The sequence below is a fragment of the Mesoplodon mirus genome (assembly GCF_964341445.2).
Source record: "Mesoplodon mirus genome assembly, chromosome: 12".
Taxonomy (NCBI): domain Eukaryota; kingdom Metazoa; phylum Chordata; class Mammalia; order Artiodactyla; family Ziphiidae; genus Mesoplodon; species Mesoplodon mirus.
The window spans coordinates 75,428,866-75,456,471 of NC_138988.1; the positions used below are offsets into that span (position 1 = coordinate 75,428,866).

At 45.0% G+C, this 27,606-nt stretch overlaps 2 protein-coding genes across 4 annotated transcripts in view; one reads left to right on the top strand and one right to left on the bottom strand.

Moving 5' to 3' along the window:
• The window catches only part of POLH (DNA polymerase eta), a 29,889-nt gene extending 13,533 nt beyond the window's left edge, over window positions 1-16,356 (top strand). For all 3 annotated transcript variants that reach the window (XM_082638420.1, XM_082638421.1, XM_082638422.1), the window contains 7 exons: window positions 4,395-4,564; window positions 6,176-6,279; window positions 7,459-7,578; window positions 8,382-8,505; window positions 9,045-9,110; window positions 12,183-12,352; window positions 13,927-16,356. In XM_082638420.1, the coding sequence (XP_082494546.1) occupies window positions 4,395-4,564; window positions 6,176-6,279; window positions 7,459-7,578; window positions 8,382-8,505; window positions 9,045-9,110; window positions 12,183-12,352; window positions 13,927-14,815 (1,643 nt within the window). In that variant the 3' untranslated portion in view covers window positions 14,816-16,356. The remainder of the gene's footprint in view (window positions 1-4,394; window positions 4,565-6,175; window positions 6,280-7,458; window positions 7,579-8,381; window positions 8,506-9,044; window positions 9,111-12,182; window positions 12,353-13,926) is intronic.
• A 1,422-nt stretch (window positions 16,357-17,778) lies between these two features.
• Window positions 17,779-25,602, bottom strand: GTPBP2 (GTP binding protein 2). Its single transcript, XM_082638423.1, has 12 exons — window positions 25,385-25,602; window positions 23,588-23,614; window positions 23,117-23,301; window positions 22,671-22,779; window positions 22,274-22,471; window positions 21,800-21,974; window positions 21,421-21,640; window positions 20,856-20,991; window positions 20,678-20,736; window positions 19,897-20,068; window positions 19,279-19,443; window positions 17,779-19,049 (listed from the first exon to the last, which is right to left on the bottom strand). Exons 1-12 carry the CDS (start codon window positions 25,568-25,570, stop codon window positions 18,873-18,875), a joined length of 1,809 nt encoding a protein of 602 aa, XP_082494549.1. The 5' UTR covers window positions 25,571-25,602; the 3' UTR covers window positions 17,779-18,872.
• Between the last annotated feature and the right edge of the window lie 2,004 nt (window positions 25,603-27,606).

Genomic DNA, 27,606 nt, shown 5'->3' on the forward strand with positions numbered 1-27,606 from the left:
GTTTTATAGTACTTTAAATTATTTGCTGTTTAAGGGTTTTTTTGAAGGCTATATGCCCTTTTGAAAATCTGTTGAAAGCTGTGAACCCTTGCTTGCCTCAGAAAAATCTACATGTAAGACAGTTTTGCATGTAGTTTTCAGGAGATTCACAGACCCACTGAAACCTACATACCTCAGAATAAGAAATATTATTACACGTTACATTGGTTTTGGAGGACAACTCATTGTTGAAGAGCTCTCTGGTGAAGACGATGGTACATACCTTTGTTGGTGGTCAAATGTTATTTCAAATGGACATGCTCCTCTTCTATACCTATCTTTCTTACGTTTTTATGTAAAATGCCAGTGTTTTAAAGAAATCTTATTTCTGTATGAGGAAATAAAAGGTATTCATATGTGAAGGAAGAAGTTGCTTTATTGTGTCTAGTTTAAATATTAAGCTTCGAGATGCAGTGATATCATCTTATTATTTAGAGTGCTCAGAACAGTACAATGTCTAGGAAATGATTTATGATGATATGTCATACTCCTGAGTCTTCATATGATGCGTGTAATAAAAAAAAAACACCTCATAACAGAAATTAGCTGATCTAAGTGCATATACCCTCCCAGAAATTGTTTTCCGTGGATGTGACATATTTCAAAGCTAGGAAAAAGAGTCGAGATATTTGTGATGTTTTTTTTTTTTTTTTTTTTTTTTTTGCTGTACGCGGGCCTCTCACTGCTGTGGCCTCTCCCGTTGCGGAGCACAGGCTCCGGACACACAGGCTCCGCGGCCATGGCTCGCGGGCCCAGCCGCTCCGCGGCATGTGGGATCTTCCGGGATCGGGGCACGAACCCGTGTCCCCTGCATCGGCAGGCGGACTCTCAACCACTGCGCCACCAGGGAAGCCCTGTGATGTTTTTATACTGAAGTTCCCATTCAGCTTTACCGTGGTGCCTCTTAATGGGTCCTACTCAGCCATGCTGCATTTGCAACTTTGTTTTTTCTGTTTCTGAAATAGTTATGTGTGTGGAAAGTTTAAGTAGTAAGATTAATTAAAAATAATACTCAAAAATTGCCAGAGTGAAAACTTACCCTTTGGGGCCATTTTGTAACTGGTTTGTGTTAGCTAAAGAACTCATTTGTTCTCTGTTTGCTTCCTCTTAATTCATTTATTTCTAAGCAAGTATTGAACATGTGAATGCATATAATAAGAAACAGTTGTGTAGTGGTATAAAAAAATATAAATCAACTGTCAGGGATTTCCCTGGAGGTCCCGTGGTTAAGACTCCACACTTCCACTGCAGGGGGCATGAATTTGATCCCTGGTCAGGGAACTGAGATCCCCGCATACCACCCGGAGCAGCCAAAAAACAAGATGATAATGATAATAATAATAAAAATTAAATAAAAAATTTAAAAAATAAATCAATCAACTGCCAAAGTTGAGAGCTGTAAGAGTTGGCTAGACTCCTTGCAGGCTTTGACAAAGTAAGCTGCCAGATTGTAAGAGGGCCTTTGGAGAAGCCCCCATGGCTATGCTCTGAGAGCTGCCCTCTGCTGACAGCCAGCAAGAAAATGGGGACTTCAATCCTACAGCCACAAGATGATAAATTTTTTATTTTAATTTATTTTAATTAATTAATTTATTTTTGGCTGTGTTGAGTCTTCGTTGCTGTGCACGGGCTTTCTCTAGATGCGTCTACTCTTTGTTGCTGTGCACGGGCTTCTCATTGCGGTGGCTTCTCTTGCTGTGTAGCACGGGCTCAAGGGGCATGGGCTCGGTAGTTGTTGTGGCTCACGGGCTCAGTAGCTGTGGCTCGTGGGCTCAGTAGTTGTGGCTCGCAGGCTCTAGAGCGCAGGCTCAGTAGCTGTAGCACACAGACTTAGTTGCTCCGTGGCATGTGGGATCTTCCCGGACCAGGGATCGAACTCACGTCCCCTGCACTGGCAGGCAGATTCTAAACCATTTTGCCACCAGGGAAGTCCCCAAGATGATAAATTCTGCCAACAACCAGAGGGAGCTTGGAAGGCACTAATCAGCTCATAGCACAGAGGAAGGTACACCCGTTACCAGTATAGGGACTTCTCTTTTGTAGTTATGGTCCCTAGAGTTGTGGGCCATAGCTAGAGGTTTATCAGTTTAATCCCGAAGTTTTGGCACAAATTACCAGTGCTCACTCTTACAATAGTTCTAGTCAAATGCAGGTGACATGCCCATGTTTATAGAAAATCCTAGGGAATCTACTACCCGCCCCCCAAAAAAGAACCTAGAATAAGTGAGATTAGCAAGGTTGCAGGGGACAAAGTCAATATGCAAAAATTGATTGTATTTCTATATATTATAATTTAAAATGGGAAGTTGAAATTTAAAAAGCAATAGCATTAAAACCATAAAATTATTAGAGATATATTTAACAATATATGTGGAAAAACTAGTTCAGTGAAAACTACAAAACATCACTGACAAATTAAAGATGAAATCAATGAAGAGACCATGCTCATGGATTGAAAGATTAAATAATATTAGAGTTCAAATCTCCCCAAATTGACCTACAGATTCATTGCATTCCCTCCAAAATCCCAGCAGGATTTTATAGAAATTGATAAACTGATTCTAAAATTTGTATGGAAATGCAAAGGATGTGGAATAGCAAAACAATTTTGAAAAAGAACTAAGTTGGAAGACTTAACACTACCTGATTTTCAAGAGTTAACTATAAATTTATGGGGACTTCCCTGGTGGTCCAGTGGTTAAGATTTTGTGCTTCCACTGCTGGGGGCACAGGTTTGATCCCTGGTCTGGGAACTAAGATCCCACATGCTGCACGGTGCAGCCAAAAACAAACAAACAAAAACCACAAACAAAGAAATTTGAGGTGGCCTAGGCAAGAATGATGAAAAGCTGAATAAAATACAGTGGGTTGCAATGGATATGTGAAATATTTTGAAGTGGGCTTTGATAACTAAATAACTATAATAAAGGAGAATAAAAGAAAAGAAGCCAAGGGACTTACCTGGTGTTGCAGTGGTTAAGAATCCTCCTGCCATCGAAGGGGACATGGGTTCGAGCCCTGGTCCATGAAGATCCCACATGCCAAGGAGCAACTAAGCCCGTGTACTGCAACTACTAGAGCCCGCGCTCTGCAACAAGAGAAGCCACCGCAATGAGAAGGCTGCGCACCTCAACGAAGAGTAGCACCCGCTTGCCATAACTAGAGAAAGACCGTGTGCAGCAACGAAGACCCAAGGCAGCCAAAAATAAAAATTAATTAATTTTAAAAAAAAGAAGCCAATATTAGATTTTAAACCTTTAAGAAATAGGGAGTTGTTTGGGAAAGAGAACCTTTGGGGAGGAAGATATAATAAAGGTTGACTTTAGTAATATTTTGTTTGATACTGTAATGAAAAATTCAAGAAGACTTTTTCTGTAGGGAGGTAGAAATAAGGGATTAAAGTTAAGAGTTTGGGGATAGAGATTAAGATTTGCATGTACTTAGCATAAGCAAATTGAAACATAAGCCAGTACCAGTTCACCAAGAGAAAAACCGTATATACAGAGAAGAGGAGAACGTTGCTCTGTATCTGCAGTTATGGTGTTAGAGGAGGGAGATAGACCAGCAAAGGAGAGAAACAGCAGTCCTTAATAGCTGGAAAATACTTCCTTCTATGTGCTCATCTTCCTCCTCTTCTCCATATATGTGACCCTTCACTCTACCTCTCCAAGATATTTTGAATTTTCTTGCCTCGTTCATACCTCATTACAGCCTCTTTAAAACAGCATGTGTATATTTCCTAACTTCCTTGTTATATAATACTTTTTAAATGTTTTTCAAAACTGTGACTAGTTCTAAATTGGATAGTAAGGTATTTTCAAAGCCCTAAGGTACAAAGCTACTTCTAATTTAAATAGTTTGTCAAGAGAATAAATCTTCTAGTGCCTCTGATTGGACTTAAGCTATTCAACTGGAACCAATCTCTAAAAATACATAAATGCTAACTTAAGTTTATACTGAAGTGTGCGATAATTCTGAATATTTTCTAATTGAGTAACTTAATAGAATTCTTAGTGATGTTCAAGGGAAGTTGGAAGAAGAAAGTTCAAAAACTGGAGAGAGAAAACAGATGTACTTTTAAATTATTACTCATGAAAGACAATACAAAATATTTGTTGCTTATTAGAGCTTATAGGGTTCAGCCTATGCTGGGAGATGAGGCTGCTAGAATTGGTATGAAGGAGAAATTGATCTCTGTTGTGATACTGAATAGTCTTCTAAAATGGCTGCCATTTTTGGTGAAAACCTACATATGTAAAGTACCTGAAATCTAAGCATTTCTGCATTAGATAACACAAATAAAACCCTGATTAAAAAAAAAAAGAAGTCTAACTGTTACCTCTCAACTTTTTCAGAGGAAATGCGAAAACAAGGCTTATTGCAATGGCTTGATTCTCTTCAGACTGATAACACCACCTCTCCAGACCTACAGCTCACTGTGGGAGCAGTGATCGTGGAGGAAATGAGAGCAGCCATAGAGAGGCAGACTGGTTTTCAGTGTTCAGCCGGGATTTCACACAATAAGGTGAAGGCTAATAGTAGATTTCAAAGAGGAACACAGATATCTGTAGTTAAACACAGCAGGCATAGAAACAAAAAAACAAAAAAAAAAAAAAAAAGAAGAAGAAGAACAAAACAAAAAACAAACAGCCAGGATAGATATGAGTGGGGCATTTAAATCATTACACATATACTTTGAAATGGGTTTCTACTTAAACTTCACGGTGAAGACCAAATAAAAACCTAAGTAATTCTTTAACATGGGAATTGACATTGCACATCTACTTTCCTAAGAAGCAGGCTGAAAATTTTGCTGGAAATGGTTATTTACATAGTTGTATCCACAGTATTTCCTTAATGACTGAACTATCCAAAGAAAGGAGGAGGCAGGAATTCCCTGGTGGTCCAGTGGTTGGGACTCAGCGCTTTCACTGCCGGGGGCCCTGGGTTCAGTCCCTGGACAGGGAAGTAAGATCCTGCAAGCAAACAAAGAAAGGAGGAGTCTAGTAGGAACCTATTTCTTTTCTTTTCGGTTGCTGAATTTTCTAGTATTATCTCACTTCTTATGTAGAATTCTGGGTGTTCTATGCTTTTGTTCTGTGCTTTCTGATTAAACTGCAGTGTGGCCCTGGGATCTTCATCCCCTTTGGTGTAGACTCAGTAGTTGGGCAGTGGCTGATTATTCCTAGTTACTACCTTCTCTCCCTCACTCAAGAAGAGGAAAGTCCCACACTGCTTAGCTTGTGGGATCTTAGTTCCCCAACCAGGGATTAAACCCCAGCCCACGGCAGTGAGAGCACCGAGTCCTAACCACTGGACCGCCAGGGAATTCCCAAGAAGAGGAAAGCTGCCAAACTACACAGTAGAGTTTTGGGGTTTTTTTTTTTCTGGTTAGGTGGAGGGAGGGGAAACAAAAGTCTCAATGTAGTAATTTAGACTAAATGTAGCCTAGTAGAAGTTTCAGAGAATCTCCAATGAATTTGAAGAGTGATTTTATATTTTTCCTACCAATTATAAGTTGTTAAATGATACCACTGAAGTACCTTATTCTTTGAAAAGACTTCTCAAGGGTTTTTTCATTTTGAAATCTTATTTAGTATAAGAAGATGTTTGCTATTGGACAATGATTTTGAGCCCAGTCTTTATCACAGATACTAAATGATGGTAATCTGTATTAAATCCGGGACTCAAAATGGACTAACCATTAATCAAGAAATGTATATAAATGGAGTAGGGTAAAATGAGTTTGTTTTAGCATTTTCATATGGACATACTAAGAAATGCATCTTAAGTCTCTTCTGTAGCTTCTCTACTTTTTCACCCTCTTGAAGTAGGAAAACCTTAAGGAATAGACGAGGGTGGAATAAATGACTAAAGAAAGACTGAGAATGGAAGACGTGGAAAGAACAATGAGGATAATGATAGTGGGTCATGTTTTCCAATGTGGATATTGTGGGACACCAAGCTTTGGAGATGTCTTGAGTTTCTGGTTTTGTTTTTGTTTTTAACGTGGAAACCATTAGTTACAGCCCTTAAGCTGTGCCTTGTGTATGCGTGTATATGTGTGTGTTAATATTCACCAACTCTGTGTGTGGGTGTTGACAGTAATGGGGTTTTTATACTTTCCATGCTCCAGGTTCTGGCAAAGCTGGCCTGTGGACTAAACAAGCCCAACGGGCAGACCCTGGTCTCACATGGGTCAGTCCCACAGCTCTTCAGCCAAGTGCCTATTAGCAAAATGTAAGTATTCAGGGAGCACCTTAGATTTCACTTCTATATATGTGAAGGCCCTCTCTGGTTGTAGTTTCTTCTTTTCCTTAAGGATTGGAGCCAGGGAAAATAGGTACCATGGGGACAGGAGGGAGATGACACAGAAAATTTTACAAACATACTGAGATTTTTTTCTTAATGAACTTTCAATTCCGGATTATCTGTGGAAGATACTTAATCCTGAATTTTAAAAAATGAACTTTTTTTTAGCCATATGTTTAACTTCCTTCTAGGTTTTTTACTCAAGCCTGTTACTAAATAACAAATAGGAATTTTACTTCTTTTCTTTGTTCTAGTAGCGTATCAAGCTGTTCAGGGCTACTGAATTGCTCCCAAATAAAATTAATAACTAGGTTGTGCATACCAATAGTGTGTCCTTGACAAGGGCTTATAATATTGTTGAAGGGCCAAGATATAACTGTTCAAAACAATAGTGAAAGTGCTATCATCAAGAGTGAGTAACTGTGAGTAACTGCTAAATGAATTGTACAGGTAGTTACCAAAGTTCATAAAAGTCATCTGAGAAGGACTTATGAAAAAGGCATGGGATTTTGTTTTGAGATTGGCACAATTCGGAGAGTCAGGTGAGAATAGAAGAGAAATACCAATTTGGAGACTGTTTTGAGCACCAAGAGGGAGAAAGTATATTTCCAGTGAACTGGGACCATATTGAGGAAGATAAGTGATGGAAAAAGGACTGAACAGAGAGGTTGAGGACATATTATTAGACATCTCAAAGGCAAAGCTGAAGAGTTTTTTTTTTTTTTTACTATATTCTTAAGTATAAAAGGTTTTAGCTATGGAAGGGGTTTGTTTTGGAGGTGGAATTTTAATCCCTAAATGGGACAGTAGATCCTGTATAATTGAAAGTTTTATACACAGTTGACTTGATAACTAATTAATGACTTTACCCTTGTGTTTATGCTATGGTTAATCTTCTTCCCAGGCCCTAACTTCCAGAGTACTGAATTCCCAGAGTCGTCTAGTCTTATGCTAGAAAATCAGTAGTTTACAGGACCAGTGTGTGTTCTCATTTTCCCTGAACTTTCTGGAGAGCTTCTTATACAGGCAGAATGTTTTGTATCTACTGCTAACTAGATATTTATGATGTGACCTATAAATCTTTTGTCTTTTTTTGGTTGTTGTTAGCCGTAGTCTTGGAGGAAAGCTAGGGGCTTCTGTCATTGAAATCCTGGGGGTAGAATACATGGGAGAACTGACCCAGTTCACTGAATCCCAGCTCCAGAGTCATTTTGGGGAGAAGAATGGGTAAGTGATTCCTAATACTTTTCAATCATAACCTTTATGGATATGCTAAATTCAAATGTAGACAAGAGCATCAGGTAAAATCTAGACCTATCTTTAGGTTAATATTTGCTCCTCGAGGTAATTGCATTGGTCCTTTTGCTTTAAAATATTAAATCATTGGGCTTCCCTGGTGGCGCAGTGGTTGAGAGTCCGCCTGCCGATGCAGGGGACACGGGTTCGTGCCCCAGTCCGGGAAGATCCCACATGCCGCGGAGCGGCTGGGCCCGTGAGTCATGGCCGCTGAGCCTGCGCGTCTGGAGGCTGTGCTCTGCAACAGGAGAGGCCACGGCAGCGAGAGGCCCGCGTACCACCAAAAAAAATAATTAAATCATTATAACCTATTAGTCTAGTTTTTTTCACGTGCCTAAATAGGTCGGTAGATAGGAACTGTTACTTTGAAGCTCTGATATATACATGTACAACATTTATGTGTGCTAAGATGCTGTTCTCTTAAAAATCCTTGATTTATGCTTAGTAAGTACCAAAAATACTTGGGGATATGAAATCTGTGGCTTAGTTGGCACTTTTCCGAAAATACAAATGATGACTTGGCTTTAGAAAGCATAATGTGTTCTCCTTGGCAATTTATCATTACTGGAATTCATTGGGAAGGGCAAGGATTCTGTTACGGGTGAGGTGTACTTAATTTTGAACAAATTTTTCCTTTTTCATGAAAGGGATAAAAGGTAGTATAATATAGGTATTTTGTTTTAACAAGAATAATCATTTGCTTTCACCTTAAACTTTTTTGCTGGTTTTATTAGATCTTGGCTATATGCCATGTGCCGGGGGATTGAACATGATCCAGTTAAACCCAGGCAAATATACAAAACCATTGGCTGCAGCAAGAACTTCCCAGGAAAAACAGCTCTGGCTGCTCGGGAACAGGTAGGCAGACATTCTTGACAGAACATTGCCTCTTTTAAGGGAGTTGGTGGGTAGGTTTTGGTAGCTGTGGAAAGTTAGATGGGACCTTTATACTGTAAAATATGAAGGAAATAGAAGGTTTTTTGTGTGCTGAAAATTGATTAGTTTAACTTGGGATTTTTTTTTTTAAATTATTTTTTCCCTTTCTTCCATCTAAAAAGAAATAGAATGGAGCTGATTGAAGTTTGAAATGGAATTACTCATTTTTTTGTAGGTGAAATCTTCTGAGGCCAGGATATTGTGCCTCAAGTTTGTGTCTTTTTTTCTCAGAGCTGGAACATGCCTGAAACTCACCTGATGGCATGCCAGAAGGAAAAGAATGAAAGATCTTGAGCTAGGGCAGGTCAGAGTACTGAAGATTTCTATGATCTGGGGATCGTTACAGGGGAGACTTTGTTGCACACTTCCATTTTGGGGAGAACTGAACAAAACCACCATTTAGTTCTATAATAAACCTAGAGTCCTTAAATGAAAGATTAAAGTCTCAATACTTTTTTTAGGTACAATGGTGGCTTTTGCAATTAGCCCAGGAACTAGAGGAGAGACTAATCAAGGACCGAAATGATGTAAGATTTTCTTTCTTTATTCCTGGGGTGAGCTTTGGGATTTAAATACAAGTTGCTCCTTACCTTATGGAGTAGAAACAAAGATACAAAAAGATACCAGCTGGAAAATTTTAAGAAATCTTTTATCTTTTCCCATAAAACTGCCATAAAACTCAGTTTGATTCTCAAAAGCCTGGATCTGTGAACGTAAGACCTGACTACTCCTGTCTCCCTCATTACCATTTGCTTTTACTTTTTTGTATATTATCTAAATGTTACTGCAACTCTGAATATACAGTGGATCTTCATCAGAGTACAGAACCATCAAGCAGGACATTTAGGGATTGGACTGTAAATTATTTGGCTTTAACATAGTTCATGTGTCAAAGAAGTACTCACAGTTTTAGAGACAGAGTCTTAGGTCAAACATGAAACATCTGATGATTAGTTTATCTTCTATCTTTTAAAAAAAAAGCTCTATTGATACATATATATATTTACATACCATAAAATTCACCCATTTATAGTATACAGTTCAGTAGTTTTAGTATATTTCAGAGTTGTTCAACTATTCCATCATCAATTTAAGAACATTTCATAACCCAGAAAAGAAATCCTATACCCACTAATAGTTACTCCCCCAGGCCTATGCAACCACTAGTCTGCTTTCTGTCTCTATAGACTTAATTATTCTGGACATTTCATATCTATGGAATAATATAACATGTGGCCTTTTATGACTGGCTTGAAATCTTTCAATTAACATAATATTTTCAAGGTTCACCCATATTGTAGCATCTATCAGTACTTTATTCCTTTTTATCACAACATTCTATTGAATGGATATACCACATTTTATTTATCAATTCATCAGAGAATGGTTATTTGTTTTCACTTTTTGGTTATTATGAATAATGTTGCTGTGAACATTCATGTACAGGTTTTTGTGTAGACATGTTTTCATTTCCCTTGTATATATACCTAGGAGTAGAATTGCTGAGTCACATGGCAACTCTATGTTAGCATACCAGACCGTTGCTGCACTATTTTACACTCCCAGCAATGTAAGAGGGTTCTAATTTCTCTATATCTTTGTTATTGTCTTTTTAAAAATTTTTGGTGGGTGTGAAGTGGTGTCTTATGGTTTTTAGGTGCTCATTGGCTATTTTATTTTCTTTGGAGAAATGTCTGTCGAGATCCTTTGCCCATTTTTGAAATGGGTTGTCTCTTTATATTGAGTTTTAAAAGTTCTGTGTGTATTCTGGGTATAAGTCCCTTGTCAAATATATAATTTGCAAATATTTTCTCCCATTCTGTGGATTTTCTTTCCATTTTCCTGATGGTATTGTTTGATGTGTCCTCTCCAGTTGAGACATCAACTGTATACTGTCAGGAATCATCTATAATTACCTGTTTGCCCCTTTTTAGCTGAGGTGGTGGTAAATGTTTGTTCTTTGGGAGGCAACATAAAGAGGTTGTGTTATGGGCCTATTTGACTTTGCCCACTAGGTGTCACTCCGTTCTCATCTCTTTATTCTCTAACAGTCAATGACCTTATGTCCTATCATCTCCCCCTAGCTCACTCCCCTCTAGACTCCACTTGCTGGTCTCCTCCCCGTTTATTTAACACACCAAGTAAATTTTACCTTCACCTTCTCCCCAACTACCCTGTCATATCAGCAGCCTTCATCACTCCCTGCCTTACTCTGTTTTCCATGGCACTTTGTGGTCATTTCTATTACATGCCTACTTGTTTATTATATGCAGCTCCTACTACAAGATAAGATCCAGAAGGGCCTGGACTTTATTTTGTTCTCTCCTGTATCTCTAGATAGTGCCTGATACATAGTAGGCAGTCAGTTATAGTTGAACGGTTTTAGTCAACAAGGACTTGTTTGTAATTGCCTATTTGTATTCTCTTGAGATATACAAATCTGTATAAACTGTATTTACAAAATGCACAAAAATACAAAATGTATTTTTACCTAGAAGTTGGTTGCTGCCCTTGGTTTGTTTGTCTTAGGAGTATTTCTTCTCACTAGAATCTTTTGATTTTGAGGGGATCCCTATGTATACTTTTTACCTTCTTGCCTCTTGACCTTTATTTCTTAGTTTGCTTTGCATCAAGAGTATTCAGGTGCTTAGACGTCACTGAAAAGTGAATCAATGATCATGCTCTCTAGAAGCAGGCTCACTACACTTTATCTTCTATAGATGGGCTGTAAGGAGGTGCTAGCGGAAACCACTGCTGTTTTTTGTTGTTGTTAAGATTGAAATATTTATGCATTTAACAAACACGTATTTTTAAATTAATTAATTAATTAATTTTTGGCTGCGTTGGATCTTCGTTACTGCATGCGGGCTTTCTCTAGTTGCATCGAGCAGGGGCTAGTCTTCCTAGCAGTGTGTGGGCTTCTCATTGCGGTGGCTTCTCTTGTTGAGGAGCACGGGCTCTAGGTGCACGGGCTTCAGTAGTTGTGGAACATGGGCTCAGCAGTTGTGGCTCGCGGGCTCTAGAGCGCAGGCTCAGTAGTTGTGGCACATGGGCTTAGTTGCTCTGCGGCATGTGGAATCTTACCGGACCAGGGATTGAATCCGTGTCCCCTGCGTTGGCAGGCAGATTCTTAACCACTTGTGCCACCAGGTAAGTCCACTTCTGCTCTTCTTAAGCATAAGAGCATCAGAGCAGATTAAAGAATAGATCCACTATTCAATCCTGACACCCTTTCAATGACTTACATGAACCCTCCTTCAGTCACAAACTAGAATATAGTATTACAAGTATTTAGTATAATCTTCCTGCACAGACACCACCAAAAAACAAAACAAAACAAAACAGTCAGAAGAATTCATTTTCATTTATTCTGTCCTGTTCCCATTACCTGTCAAAATATCCTAGATATTCTAATATTCCATCATCTAAATTATGTCTTCTCCAATTATTTATACTCAGAAACAGCACAAAATTAAAGAAAATTAAACCTGTTCCCAAACCATTCTCTCACCCTGGTTTTTCCTCTCACAGAGTTCACTATATAGAATCCACATGCTCAAGGTAACTTCAGTTCTGTCTCAATCCATTTACACCCACAGAATGACAGGGTGGCCACTCAGTTGGTCGTGAGCATTCGCGTACAAGGAGACAAACGTCTCAGCAGCCTGCGCCGCTGCTGTGCCCTTACTCGCTATGATGCTCACAAGATGAGCCATGATGCGTTTGCTGTCATCAGGAACTGTAACACTTCAGGAACCCAAACTGAATGGTGAGTTTCCTTCTAACTCATCTTCTTTTGAGACTTAAACCCTGTCTTTATTTAAAATTAGTGGGTATATAAGCATTCCAGCTGGGGTAGGACACAGTAGAAGCACCAGAAACAAGGCAGCTCAGCTGCAGCCTCTTTGCCTACATTTGGTTTGAGAGGCAGAGTGAACCAATACTATCCCTGCCTATATCAATTTGCTATAGTCAGGGGAATGACCAATTGTACTTAGGAGTACAGAACTCAAGTTTCAGGGAACTTTTCTCTCAACTGCTTGATGGTTCTATCTTAAAATCATCTTCCTTGATAATGAAAGTGACCTATTCACCAGTAATCTCTGTCTCACATCCCAACTCAGTTACAAGCTCCACTGGTGTAATACCAAATGTCATAATAATAAACTTCACTTCAGCTGGCCATTAAAGATAATCAAGTATATACTGTCCAGATATTAATGATTTTCAGTATTGGAATCCCGTAATTATTTATTTAACATAGCCTCTTAAATTGAAAAAAGTATTCCAGATTCACAATGTAAATATAATTATGTGAGGAAGATAAATTGGTTGTTTATTTATATATCTACATTGGAGATTATAAAAAGAAAAGTTTAGTTAGGCACCTAAGTTACTGCATATCTGAATATAAGGGTACTACATGTATGGGTCTCTAAAGTTAGAGTCTTTGTTCTTTACTTAGAATAATTTACTTTTACTTCCTGGTATATTTGTTTATTTTCAAATATTGAACGGTTTTACTGAACCAAATGATAATTGTGATACTATGTTCACATTAAACCTTGTAAATTGACAGGCTATAACAAATACTGCTCACCAAGAGTGTGAAATATTGACAGGGAAGCATAACCTTGTCTGATTATAAGACTATCCCAGAGCATGAAAGAGGAGAATAGTCATGATAATTTTTAAATTTACCTCATCAAGGGACTAATCTGTATATAAAAGCACATTTCATCTTCCAAAATTCAACCCATGTGAAAAGTTATTTGGGTAATTAGACACAATGAGGAACTTTATGACAGGAATTTCTTGAAATATTTCTGAGACCAGATAACCAAAGCAGTTGTGAAATTTCATTCTCTAAAAATTCCAGAGTTGAAAGTCTGTCAGAGTTCTGGTTCTGTTTAAAAACAGAAGAGTGCATAAGAGGATTTTTTCAAAAGTCTTTCCAGTCTAAATATTCTAAAGCTTTTTTATTGCCCTGAATAGTTTCTTGCCTCAACCCTGAATTTCAGCAGCTCTGCAGAAGTATCTTATGAAAACAGTAAACCCAGCTGTCAGGGTATCCAACTTACGTCTGACTTGGTAGGTGTTCACCAAAGGCAGTGGTTCTCAAGGTGTGGTCCTAGACCAGCAACATCAGCATCACCTGAGAACTTGTTAGAATGGCAAATTCTCTGCCCATCCCAGGTCTACTGAATCTATTAATCCAATGTACCCTAAAGTTTGAGAACCACTGCAGTAACAGTTTCCTTGTGTGGCAGAACCAGAATCCCAGTCATTTACAGACGGAACCTGTGACCTGGTGCTAACCTTACTCTTTTACTTTCTCTTCAGGTCCCCTCCCCTTACAATGGTTCTCCTCTGCGCTACCAAATTCTCTGCCTCTGCCCCTTCACCTGGCACAGACATCACCATCTTCTTGAGCAGTGACCCAAGTTCTCCGTCAAAGGTGCCAATTACCAGTTCAGAAGCTAAGACCCAGGAAAATGGCCCAGCGGTGACAACCACTAAGAAAGCAACCACTTCTCTGGAATCATTCTTCCAGAAAGCTGCAGAAAAGCAGAAAGTCAAAGAAGCTTCACTTTCTTCTCTTACTGCCACTACTCAGGCCCCCATAAGCAATTCACCCTCCAAGCCCTCATTACCTTTCCAAACCAGTCGTACTTCAGGAACTGAGCCCTTCTTTAAACAGAAAAGTCTGCTTCTAAAGCAGAAACAGCTTATTAATGTTTTCTTCCCTCCACAAAAACCACAGTCCAGTCCTAAAGAGTTACCAAATTGTCTTCCAACAGAGTGTCCAGATTGTGCCCCTGTCTGTGAAAAGGTGTTGAAGCTAGGATCCTTCAAAGCAACTCCTGCAGAGATGGATTTGGCCCAGAACAGCCTAAGCAGCCTTGCTTCTTTAACTTCCAAGTCTGCTCTGGAGGTGGCTCAGAAGGCATCTACTACCTCCAGTCTTCTGGCTGCTGAGGACCAAGTGCCCTGTGAGAAGTGTGGCTCTCTGGTACCTGTATGGGAGATGCCAGAACATACAGACTATCATTTTGCATTGGACTTGCAGAAATCCTTTTTGCAGCCCCACTCCTCAAACCCCCAGGTTGTTCCTGCCAGTTCTCCTCAAGGCAAAAGAAATCCCAAGAGCCCTTTGGCCTCCAATAATAAACGCCCTAGGCCTGAGGGCATGCAGACATTGGAATCATTTTTTAAGCCATTAACACACTAGTGCTGCCCTCAGGCTTGCTGCAGGGTTTTAGTATTTTATTTGTAACTGGGAGACGGAAATATGTTCACTTCTCAAGGAAATTTATAACTATAAAATTTTTAATAAGGAAAATAATCCGGTTAGATGTTAAGGCTCCCACCTCAGGGATTCTAATTCTTTGTTGACAGGGATGTAAAAACGCATCTTCCAGAGATACAACTCTATTGAGTTTTTAATTGTTAGTCTTTAGGGAAGCAGTGTCATACAGTTTAAAATGCCTGGGCCTTGGAACATTGAGAGATCTGGTTCCAAACCTGGCTTTGCCTCTTGGAATACAGCCTTGAGCAAGTCACTTTCCTCATGTGTAAAACTGAGATAATTGAAGATTAAGATTATTGAAGATAATCTTAGATTATTGAAGATTAAGAAAAATGTACTTAAAGTATGTAGCTTAACATTGGCACATAAAAGGAACTGAGTGAAAAAAAAGTTTAAAAAAATTTTTTTATGTGAGGTGAAGACCTGAAACCCTAAAGTGGTAACTAATTTAGGGCAGGACTGTGTACACAGAAGCTACTCCATAAATACTGAATTTCATTCAAGTAAACCCTATGATAGCCACAATTTTAGCCACTGGCCCTTCTACCTCTTGCAATGAGACTGTTACTGGACCAGCTCAGGAACTCTGTTTAGATTGGCTAAGTCATGATCAGAACTAGATCATCTCTAGGACCTTGTTACTCCAAGTGTGATTTTGAGGGGCAGCAGCTGCACCACCAGAGAACTTGTTAGAAATAGTCTCAGCCTTACCCCCACCCCTACTGAATTTGTATATTAACAAGTTTGAGAAATACCCATCTAGAAGATAGTAACAGCCCACCAGGTTTGTAGAGGGCGATGTCATTTCCTTAAACCCTAAATACAAATGTAAGAGGTAAATGCTTGGCCCTTCAGGGTCACTGGCATGTTCATCTCTTCCCTACTGAAGTGTGAATCTTTAGCTTAGGGTTTTAAATGAATTATTGTAGCTTTTTGCACTAGTCCATGTTTATAGTACTGTATTCTTCATCTCCATTCTTATGTGTGGAAAGTCAGTTTTGGCTTTTCTGATATGGGAAATGTTGATTACACAGAGAACCCAATCAAAGATGAACTGAGTAGTGGCGGGGGGTGGGGGGAGATAAGAGGGTAGGGAGAACGGTATACATAGTCCCCCTTCCCATACATGTACTCAAACTGGTACTTTTAGGCTTATTTTAGCTTATTTATAAATTGGGGGTCTGTAATTTGAAGGGGGAACATTTGAAAACCACTGTGTCTAGCAAATGATTTCTTCCTCCAGAAAGACCTTCCACTTTTGTGGCAGTTAAATATCTAATAAAAGATAGTGCTTACTGTATATATGGCTCTTTCCCTACTAGATTTGTAGATTTCTTAAAGTCAAGAATTCTTCACAGTGCCTTGCACACAATAGGTGCTTGATATTCACTGGATGAAACGTATATACTGAAAATTTTAAGATTACCAGAACTGTAACAATAAAAATGTACATACTACTTATACACCTTTTTATACTCCTCAATGTTGCATTAATGTAGCAAAGTGCCTCATTAGTTTGTGGAGATGTCTCGGGTATCATTTTCCAAAACTTCCTTTCCTAATCTAGGGAGAAGTTAAAAAAAAAATCTCCCCTGGGTGCTGTACAGATCAAGTTGAACAAATTTTTAACAATTCAGTTGACTGGAAGGGGTCAAATAGAAAAGTAATGTGGTAGAAACTTTGGTTTCATTGACCTTCTAGAGGCCAAGACAGGTAGTGGGGGGAGGTAGGGGGAGCACTAGTGAATAACCAATAAAGACAATGCTGGCGGCACACCTTGTTTCCTTGGGAATGCCAGCCCTGCCCCAGCATACTGGCAGTGAGCCTGTGGAGGGGGCGGCAGACAGACATGCAAAGGTCAGTGCTGGGAGAAGGCTAGAGTACCTTTTTGCTGACTATAACGTTCCCTCATAGCGGTTTATCAGCAACCGTACAGAAGGACGTAAATGGTTCTTAGTTCCCAACACCAAGAGGAAGTTCTTCAACCACAGGCTCCTTAGTAGCAAGTTAAACCAGTGATATATAAAAAGCAGCTGAGCCTGAATGGTAGGGAGGCTATCACTTTAATACCCTGGAGGCAGAATACCCGTGGAACCATGGCCCACATTTATCATTAAATTTCTTTTGCAAGGATCAGTACTGAAAATGTAGTCCCTGCTTTTTTTTTTTTTGGCCACACTGCGCAGCACGCGGGATCTTCGTTCCCCTACCAGGATCAAACCCTCGCCCCGCTGCAATGGAAGCGTGGAGTCTTAACCACTGGCGGCCAGGGAAGTCCCTGTAGTCCCTGCTTTTTACGGTCGACTTTAACCTTGGGCCATATTTCTTCACCCATAAAATGTGGTAGTCAGGTACTCTGAACACAAACAGGAGGAAGGGACAAAGGTTTCGCCAGCTGGCTTTCGGCTCCAAAAAGCCAGTTTAGACTATATAAACCTCACATCAGGCTACTCTGCGTTGCTAGGAAAAGTGTGAGGACCAGATTGCCATGTCTCTAAGTTCTACTCATCATTAAGTAGCTGGCACGCTTAGCTCCAAATCTCTGACAGGGCACAGTCATCAGTCTCCTTACCCCTGTGACCATTAGCAAGTGGCCAACTCCTCAAGTACAGGGTGGGTACCTATCTTAGCTGAAAAGGTGGCAGTTTCACTTTCTATTCTGCTCACTCAAAGAACTATGCAAAACAGGCCAGAATACTTGAGTCACAGCACTGGAATACTGATCGCCAAGTGGGGTAGAGGAAAGGAAGCAGGGTGAATGAGATACCAAATGGGTTCTTCCCCCATTCAGGGCTCAGCAGTGCAAGGGTTTCACTCGTCTCTGATCCTGGAGAGGAATCCAGCTCTGGAAGATGCGCCTGGGTCTTAAGCATAAGCACAGTGTGTTCAATAAAACATTTTTATTCTGTACAATATATATATGTGTATTTAAATATATATGTATATGTATATATATATGCAGAGAAACCTCAACCAAATCCCTGAGTCCATGGGAACCCAGGACACTAACAAAGGGAAAGAGGGAATCCATGCTCTAAAGAATAGGAAGTATGGCAACATCTTTCCCTTTCCTCCAGGTTCCCTGCAACAGTGGGAAAGGGATGATCACTACAAATTACTAAAACAAGAGAGGACTTACATGGGGGCAGGATGGGGAGCTGTGAGTCAGGTCCCCAGCCACCAGTCTGGGGACTGTGGCAAAACAACCTGTTTGATCCAGCATTAAACCTAGCAGGTCACTGCAGAGGAGGGGACAAGACTGATTGACATGCAGCTGACCTTCGGTACGCCAAGGCTTAGCTTGGCGGCCCCACACCTGGGCCAGCACGACAAATAGCACCTGTGGGGCCTCTGAGAGGAGGAACTGGGGACGTGGCCCTTGAGTGAAGAAGGGAAGGGAGACAAAGCGCAAGAGCAGACCTCATGTCTCAGCACAGGGCGGGAGCACTGCCATTCACTGTCCCTGTGCCATTTCTTCAGACCCTGGGCCACCAGCTGGCCAGGAGCAGATGTCTTTTGTCCACAGTCAAGTAGAGATGGGCAACTTACATGGCCTTGAGAAGAGGTATACAAAAAGGAGTGCTTTCGAGGACCACTCCCAGTTGTTGTGACAATTCCTGATGTGCAGCGACCACACCGGCGAATCATGCCCAGTCCTGACAGTGGGGCCAATGTGGCGGTGATCAGCTCCCTCCGGTAGACAGGCCGTTAGGGATGCCAGGCTGGATGAGCCAACCAGGTGGACACACAGCTGCTGAGCACTGCCCTGAATTCTCCTGTCCTCTCCCTCAGGACTGCCCCTCCCTGCTCACACCAAGCTTGGCATCTCTCCAGAAAAGGTGGCAGGGAGCAAGCAGTAGAGATCACCCCTCACTCCCTAGCCTACTAACACGCAGAGCTGCCAACAGGAGACAGCATGGCCGGAAGTCACCTTATGTACTGTAGGGACAGCAGTAGAGCTGTGCCTGCCTGGAGGAGTTCAGAAGCCCATGTTGGCCTGGGCCTCTCCCGCTGCAATGGCTTGCACATCGGTGACATGGCCGATGCCCTTGGTGACACCCTCCCGGAACAGCAGCTTGGCGCCCACCTTCAGGTACTCCGGGTGTTTCAGGAAGTGGAAACGTACCACTGCCTTCTCCCCTGTCCGCAGCTTGTCCTGCAGCAGATACATGGTCACTGGCCCTGGAAAGCACCTCCTGTCTCTACCAGCCTTGGCTCTCCACCCTCGGGGGCCTAGCAGGTGTCTGCCCACCCCAAGTGGGGCTTTGTCCCCTTTGTGGGATAAGGGAGCTCTCTACGAATCTGGGGACAGGCTTTCCTCCTTTCTGGAAGCAGAATTCTGACTTTTCCCTGGGAAAACAGGGGCATGGCTGGGTCCCCCTCACCTTGGCATGGATCTTTTCCACCACTGCTGTCTGACGTACGTTGCCCACGTGCACTGTCACCTGGAAGCCTCGCCGGAAGGTGGTGGCGTGGAACAGCAAGACTATCTCTGCCTCGAACACTGAGCAGATGGTGGGATTCATCTCTGGGCTCACCATCACCATGCCCTGGGGAGGCACAGCCCCCAGACCCAGGAAGGGCAGACCTCACATTAGCCTCTCCTCCCCGGCCACCCTCACACCCCTTACAGCTCCTCAACTTCCTCCTCCTCCAGGACTTCCAACAAAAAGACCTCAGAAGACAATACGGAAAACTCTTCTTTCTGAGGGAACACTTCCTTACCCACCTTTCATGTCCTCTAACCCTTCTAACGCTTAGTACTTTCAGAGTCCTGGACATTCGGGTTGCATCACAGTAATCCACATTTAGTGATCTGTGCTTTACGAGCACCCTAAGCCTTTTTCATACACGGACAGTCTGTGTAACCAGCTTCTTGGGTGAGGGACTAGGTTCTCTTCAAGTTCCCCTGAAGCACCTTAGACAGATGCTTCTCATTCAAGGAGCCAGCCTCCCAGGCATTTCTCTTTGTGTTCTCTCTCCAACCCACCCTCCCACCTCACCTTGCGAAGGAGTGCTCGGTCAAAGTCCCCGAGGGCCAGCGTAGCGGCCTGACCAGCTCGCAGCACACGACAGGCAGAGCGGTTGCGTTGGATGCTGCATACTCTCAGCTCCAGGAAGCAGCCATCGTCCGTGGGGCCCACCACCAGCTGGTCCCCCTCACGGCAAATCCCACTGCAGCCCACAGGGCAGGTGGCACAGCGTCAGCCTAAGCTCCCCTACCTGCTTCTCTACTAGGTCCTTCCCTTCTAAGATTGAGTCCCTTGGGTGGGAGAAAGAGACCCTAAATTCCGACTGGAAGGTAGGGAAGATGACTGCCTTGCCCCAGTCCAGAATTCAGACTGAAGGCTAACACCAGGAAAGGCTGGCAGTGACGCTGGCAGACAGGTACCTGTTGATTTGACACTGAGCACTTGATCCCTGAAAGAGCAATTATCCCCTTGGGTTTCATCCTCTGCTTTGGAAAGAGTATTAAGGGATCTCTCATTTCCCTAGTTGGAGATGAAGTCAGTTGATGCACTCTAGTTTTCTTCCTGGGGCCAAGACCCACACCTCTCCCCCAGGGGCCTGGAGAGTCCTAATAAGCAGCAATACTGTTTCTTCCCTTATAAGCCAATACACAAGCTTTCTCCAGCTCCTCTGATGGTGAAAGCCTAATTTACAAACAAGCACATCCTTTAGATGGGCTCTGTTCAACTCCAGGGTCTCTTTTGGGCTATGATGTCTTCCAGAGTTTGGGTATGTCAGGGCTGAGTAGGGTGGGTAGCAAGAAAGGCAATTCACCTGGAAAGTGTCCCTCCAACAACTGTCCCCACCTCTGGTACTGTGTAGATTTCATCCACCTGAAGCCAAAGAAGATTCTATCAAGAGCTGGCAGGTCCAAAATCTCTAAACAGACTCGGGGCTTGGAACTGGTCCCTCCCAGATCCCCAGCTCACTGCCCATTCAGATGGCCAGTTACCTGGAACTCCGTCAGCTGCTGCATGAGTTCCTCCTGCTCTTTGCTGTTGGTGAGTGGTGGCAGAATATTCAGAAAGACTTTGAGCAGGTCCAGACTCTCTCCAGACACGCTGGACAGTGTGAAGATGGGGGTGACGCTGTAGGGGGAGGCACGGAATGGGCAGATGAGGAAAGTTCCAACAGGAAGCAGAGGCTGGAGCGCTATACATGGAAAGGTGAGCTTCTCTTGGAGTGGCGAGGGGCTCCTCTCTGTTGTCTGCTAAGGTTCTCAGGAGCTTGGGGCCCTCTCTCTGTGAGCCATGGAGTGTGGCACGTGAGGCCCATCCCAGAGCCCAGGGAGATGGAAATGCCTGGCACAGCACTTCGTCTCCAGGGTCCCAGGCGTCAGCAAAGCTGGCTTGGGGAAGGGTCCAGCCTTCAGCAAAGACTCCCTCCTACAATCCCAACCTGAAAAACCACAGAACTGAACCAGGACTGGTCTGGCCCTAGGGGGAGGGGTACCCCATGCTCTGGGGCCCTGTGGAGCCATCCCTGTGGATTAGGGCTCTAGAGTGAGAAAGGCTTACTTGGGGGACTGGGCAAACTGCTGGGCAGCAGTGACGGCATCGTCCTCAGAGGTGACCAGCATGGGGACCTTGTGGCAGCCAGGCTGCTTGAGGACCCGCTCTAGCTGGCGTACCGTCCTCTCCACTGTGGTCTTGGCACACAGGTCCACCTTGCTGACCACGATGAAGAAGGGCACTTTCAGGGCCAGTGCCAGCCCCAGATGTTCCCTTGTGGTGCCGGCTGCTCAGAGAAGGCAGGCAGGCAGCAAAAAGAAGAGTTAGAATGAGGGAAGGAGGAGAGAGCAAGAGGGGAGTTGGTCTGGCTCCCAGATTTAAGGAGGCCCAGGGTAGGAGAGTCAGCACCCCCCTCCAGCCCCATCCCTGCCCTGATGCCGCGTACCAATCCCAGTGTTAGCACTGACGAGGAGCAGGGCACAGTCAGGGCAGTAGGAGGTGAGGCCGAAGATGGTGGTGTGCAGGTACTTGTGGTGGCCTGCCAGGTCGATGAAGGTGATCATCTTGGAGCTGCTCTCACAGATCTCTTCTGCCGTCCGTGAGTCACTGTAATTCACCACCTGGCCCAGAGCCCAGGGCTCTCAGTGCCCCCTGCCGGCCTCCCCAACCCTTCAAGAGTTGCCAGGACCTAAATCAGTCCCTGGGTGACCCTGCCTCTTAACCCTGAGCCCCACTTCCGATTTAGTTCAGTTGATTCCCCATTTGTTTTCTAAGGAGGTCAGAGCTGGTTCAGTGCCCTCAGGGCCTTCGTCTACACTATTCCAGAAAGTCTCCACACTCTGACCTCAGACTCTGTCCTTCACCACTACCATCCCATCCTTAGAGTCTGGTCCCACTGGGTCCCATTGATGGCATGCACCTCTCCCTTGCTGTTAAAGCCCAGGATCTCGAAGCTGATGCTGGAGGTTCGGCCGGACTGAATCTCATGCAGGTGGCGGAAAAGGTTCAGCCGAGCCCGGCCCCGCCCATTGTCCAGCTCTCCTTGGGTCAGGACTCCAAGCAGAGTCGACTTCCCTGAGTCCACATTCCCCAGGACAGCCACACGGAGGTCCAGGAACTGTGGATGAATTGTCAGAGGTCAGGGCTCCGACCCTTAACCTCTCTCCACTGAGAGTTAAGGTCAAAGGCAGTGGCACTCTCTGGGGACCGAACGATGAACTGGACCCCCACAGGGTCCCAGGCCAGAGGGGAGTCTGCCACCACGGGGTCCTCCCAGGGAGCATGGGCGTGAGAGGCAGGGAAGGGTGTGGGCCCACCTGTTGGTTGTCAGGGACCTTTCGTACCAGCACCTCGGTGATCTTCCGGGGCATGTCACTATCATAGTCCACTTCTCGCTCCCGGAGAACAGTGATGTCTGCCCCGACCCTGTCACAGCAAGGCTACAGCTGCCACATCTCACCTGTACTCCCCTTCCCCCTTCCATCCCTGCTCTGGACCAATGGCCTTCTCATACCTCCCACAGAGCTCCCAACACCTTTCTTCACTTCCTACCCACCCTCCAGTCTATCCCACATCCACAGCTCCCGTTACACAAACAAACCTTAAGTAAAGGAGCAAAAAAGCCTGGATCCAATGCAGAGGATCCCAGAAAACTAACCCTCTCCACTTCAGCCCTTTGTCAAGAGGAGGCAGGCCATAGGTGACTGGGCATGCGTGGGTCCAGATTTAGGGAAAGGAGAACCAAGGGGAAGGGGGAGCATACTTCTCCGCCATCCGGTGCAGGGTCTTAAGGGAGGCCCGCATCTCCTCCTCAGCCAGCCCCACCAGCAGCCCATTGTCTTCCACTCCAATCTGGTAGACAGCCTCACCGCGGCCCTCCTGGAGCCGCCACTTCATCTGTGTCACCAGGTGCTCAAAACGATACTGGGATGGATTCACCAGCTTCAGCTTAGGGCAGGTGAGGTATCATGAGAAGGTAAAGTCAGAGATGCTCCTCCTGAACCCACATGCTCCCCATCTGTCCTGCCGAAAGGACCAGGACCTTCCCTTCCCTCTTAACTACCCTCATCCCTGACCTCCTCTAACAGTGAGTCCTCTTCCAACAGAATGAGGTACAGAGCCCTTACCCTGAACCACATCTTTAAATTACTACAGATTATGAAGTTAGAAGGATCTCAAAGAAATCATCCCACGCCAGCAAGGACAACCTGACCCTCCCCAACCTAAGACTCACTTTATATTCGATGTTTCCATCTTCAGCCTGAAAAGAAACAGGGAGCAGTTACCACACACTGTCCAGACCTAACCCCTACTTCCCCTTGATTCCCACTGGGGTCCAGGCAGCTAACTTAAGAGAGAAGGAAGCCTCAGCTGCACCTGCTTAGGCAGGTGTCTGTCAAAGGTCATGGCAGACCAGCCCTATACTCAGTCCCAGTGTGACCTCTCTGAAGGAAAGGCCTCTGAGAACAGTCAGTCACCCATCTAAGCCAGGAACAGAACCCGGATTCCCTCCTTTTTTGATCACTAGCAACACGCTCTTCCTGAATGCAAAATTCTCCCCCTCCCTTCCCCCTAGGGCCTCAAACTGTTGTCCCCACAAGTCTATGTCTTCTCCGTGTCCAGGCTGCTGAGGCCATTCTTTGCCACTCATCTGAGAGACACCATTTCCTTCCTGCCCGCCCCTCTCAGCTGATGACATCAAGAATAAGAGGTTGCAAGAGGTTCTGGAACACGGCCAAAGGGTGAGCTCAGCACTGGTCACTACAAGCCTGATAAGAAAGGAGTCCAGGTGAAAGAGCGCAGGGCTCCAAAGTTGGGGTTGAGATGAAGAGAAGAAACTCAAAATATAATGAAGGAGACAGATGCCACAAACTAGACTCACTGTGGCTTTTCCCCTCCTGTCCCCTAACTCTCATGCCTCAGTTGAGGTGAAATCTTGAGTCCATTCCACAATCTCCTCCTCTTCCCTATAACAGGTGACCCAACACAAAAGGATCCTGTTGCCTAAGCCTGCCCCTCTCGGGTACAAAAGGATATGAGATTTGCCTGTTCTGCCTGTCCTGCATTTCTGCACTCCTCCTCCCTGACCATTTTATTTTTCTTTTCCCCTTCCTGTCATCATTCCATCCCTTCAAGGCCCTTTGACTCCCAGGCTCTTACAGGTCTTCACCCATAATCTCCACCTCATGGAGTATAAAGGAGATCTTTTCCCATCAGTAAAGACCTTCCTTTTTATCATTTTGCTGGAGATGAAGAATTAGGATGGTTTCAAAAAGTGGTACAAGATAATGGTCTAGGCTAATGGTTATCAAAGTGTGGTCCCAGGACCAGTAGCATTCATATCACCTGGGAACTTATAAGAAATGCAGACTATCAGGGCCACCTTTGACCTACTGAATCAGAAATTCTAGGAGTGGAGCAGCAATCCAGGTGGTTCTCATACACGCTAAAGTTTTATAACCACTTGATGAGGCTCTTCCCCTGGGTCCTCCTTTTCTAAGAGGGACAAAGTAGCAGTTATTGTCTGCACAGGGAAAGGGCGGGAGGACTAAGCCTGACGCGCGCGTGCGTGTGTGTGTGTGTGTGTGTGTGTGTGTGTGTGTGTGTGTGTAACATATTGCTCTTTTCCCGGGTACTCCCCTCCCTGAACAAGTTCAGAAAACTCTAACTCCTCATCCCAGGATGCAGTCTCCCTTCTCCTGTTGCATAAGGGAGGGGACCGGGGCACTTTACTCTGCTCTTCCCAAAGGGATGCAGGTGGGATCCCCTTTCCCCACTTCTGGAGTTACCTAGATCAGAGTGGGGAGATTCCCTCCTCCCTACTCTTCCTCCCTGGGGTCCTAACACAGGAGGGGGAGGCCCAGTCTCTCTGTCCCTCCTCCCTAGGGTCCTAGGACCGGAAAGAAGGGTTCTCCTCTCCTGGGGGTCTTGATACCGGAAGGGGGTACTAATTCTCTCTGACCCGCCTTCCTGGAGTCCTGGGACCGGAAGGAGTGGTTTCCTCTCACCCCGCCACTTCTTAGCTGCTTACCTCGGGGGGCAGGTACGGGGGGTTGTTGGCTTTGCTCCCTCTGTTCCTTCCGTTCTTCTTCTTCCCCTTCGGGCCACCGCAGCTGCTGCTGCCGCCGGCGCCCCTAGCCTTGAGGGTTCCGCCCACGGCCGGGCCCCCTCCGGGCCGGCAGCAGCCGCCGAACAGCTCCGATACCCGCGAGTCCATCCGCCGCTGCCGCCAGCCCCCCGCCCGGCCCCTCCCCCCCGCCGCCGCTGCCGCTGCCGCCGCCGCCACCGCCGCGCCTACTGCCACGGCCGAGTCGAGCCAGCCAGAGGAGGGCTGGGTGGGGCCCTGCGCAGGCCGCGCCTCCACCTTCCCTGGCCACCAGGTCGCGTCAGAAACAGCCGCAGGGCGCCAAGGGATATAGAGTCCCCAAGCCTGCGAGCTCCCTGGAAAGAGTTCGCCGCCGCCCTACAACTCCCAGGCGGCATCGCGGCGCAAGGAGCCGCGGGTGGCTTCGGGGCGTAGGCAAGGAGCGCGCCTTTGCCCGCAAAGGCCTAAGGGAGCTGTAGTCTGGTTCCCAGTCTCCAAGCGCTGAGCGGGTCTTTTCCTGGGGCCTGGTGGTGAGGCAGTCATCAGAGGCGGGGAGCTTATATCATAATCAAACTTTGTAGGCGCTTCTGGGTTTAGACCCTTACCGCGACCCAAGACAACGGGTTTTGGATTGGAGAGCTGCAGAACTCAGGGCGACTGGTCCCTCCAGCCTACTGGCTCCGCCCGTGCCTCAGTTTCTCCCTCGACGGCCGGGGTGCCGTTTGGGTGAGTTAGGACCAATGCCAGGACGGAGGCAGATGGTGGTTAGCCTAATTACGGCTTTTATTTTTACGATGATTATGCCACCTTTACTACACAGTAGTCACTGGTTTATTACCAGGCTGGCACCCTCCGCGGGCTGGTTTTAGCAGCCCGAGATACCGCGGTGGCCCCGACACGAGGCCCGAGCCCATAAACCAGCCTTGCAGCGAGGGCCCGCAGCGAGTATTACCCCTCCCCTTTGTTTTGAAGCGGAACCAATCCGGGAGAACCGAGTTTGGCTTTAAAACCGTTAGGGCTGTAGGCGGGGCCTGGCCCCTACTTGGGGCGGGGCTGGGGCTCAGGTTACGTCAACCAAGGCGAGGGAGGGGGAAGTTGCCTGGAATAGAAACTTGGCCAAGGGCCCAGGGGATTGCTGACTTCTGACTTTCTTGCCAAGCTGTCGTCTCTCTTGCTCTTTAGGGCTCTTGCAGTCAGCAAAGAGTAAACGCATTCAGTGACATAAACCAGTGTACGAGACACTAGAAAGTCAGAGTGGAGAAGCAGTTAGTGTTGCTGACCTGGGAGTCAGGATGCCAGAGTTCAATTCCCAGCCCCGTGGCTGTCTCGTAGGCACCACTCACCCATTGTATGTCCACTTCCGCTCTCTTCACAAACAGCGAGATCCTCATACACGGCCCAGAAATAAAACAGCCTCTCCCGCCAGACCTCAGTTTTCCTTGGAAAACTAGAAGAAGCAACAGTGGCTTACCTCTGGTGATCCTTTCAGGGGTTCAGACTTGGTGGAGTCCATGGCTTCCCCCCAAGACCACAAGGAGAAAGGCAAGTTACTGATCACGTAGTTGCTGTCCACATGGCATAGCTCCCCAAACCGGTGAGAGCAGAAGGACCAAAATCTGCAAAAGGGCCTAGCAGACCTGGCCAATTATGTGGTCTTCAGTGGTTGAAAGCACATGTGACTTCTCAACGCTGTTCAGCTAAAGGAAGGTTTTGCTGCAGCGGTCAACCGTAGCCAGGGACACAACCCAACTAGGGAAGCTGCTACTTAGGGGCTGAGTGAGAGATCTCAAGAAGGTTGGGGATTGGAAGAGAGAGCTAAGACTATTCCCCCAACATTATCACCACCACCAGCTCTGGGGTCTCTTGATAACCAGGGCCTGCTGCACTCGCCTGATAACACTTGTCCTCTCATCATCATAGATCTTTCAAACACCCCAACACACACAATTTCACTTCATTCTTTCCAATTCCCTTGTCTCCTAAGTGGAGAAATTTTAAGAGATGGGAAGGGATAACCCATTCTGATATCCATTCTTAAACAACCTGGTTTACCACAGACAGGAGTGAAGGCTGGCAGAGGAGTAGGCTGAACAGGGATGTCTGTCCAGGAGGAGATCAGGATCCTGGGAGATGGAAGGTGTTATATGTGTCTAGTTTCCTGGAGGGGT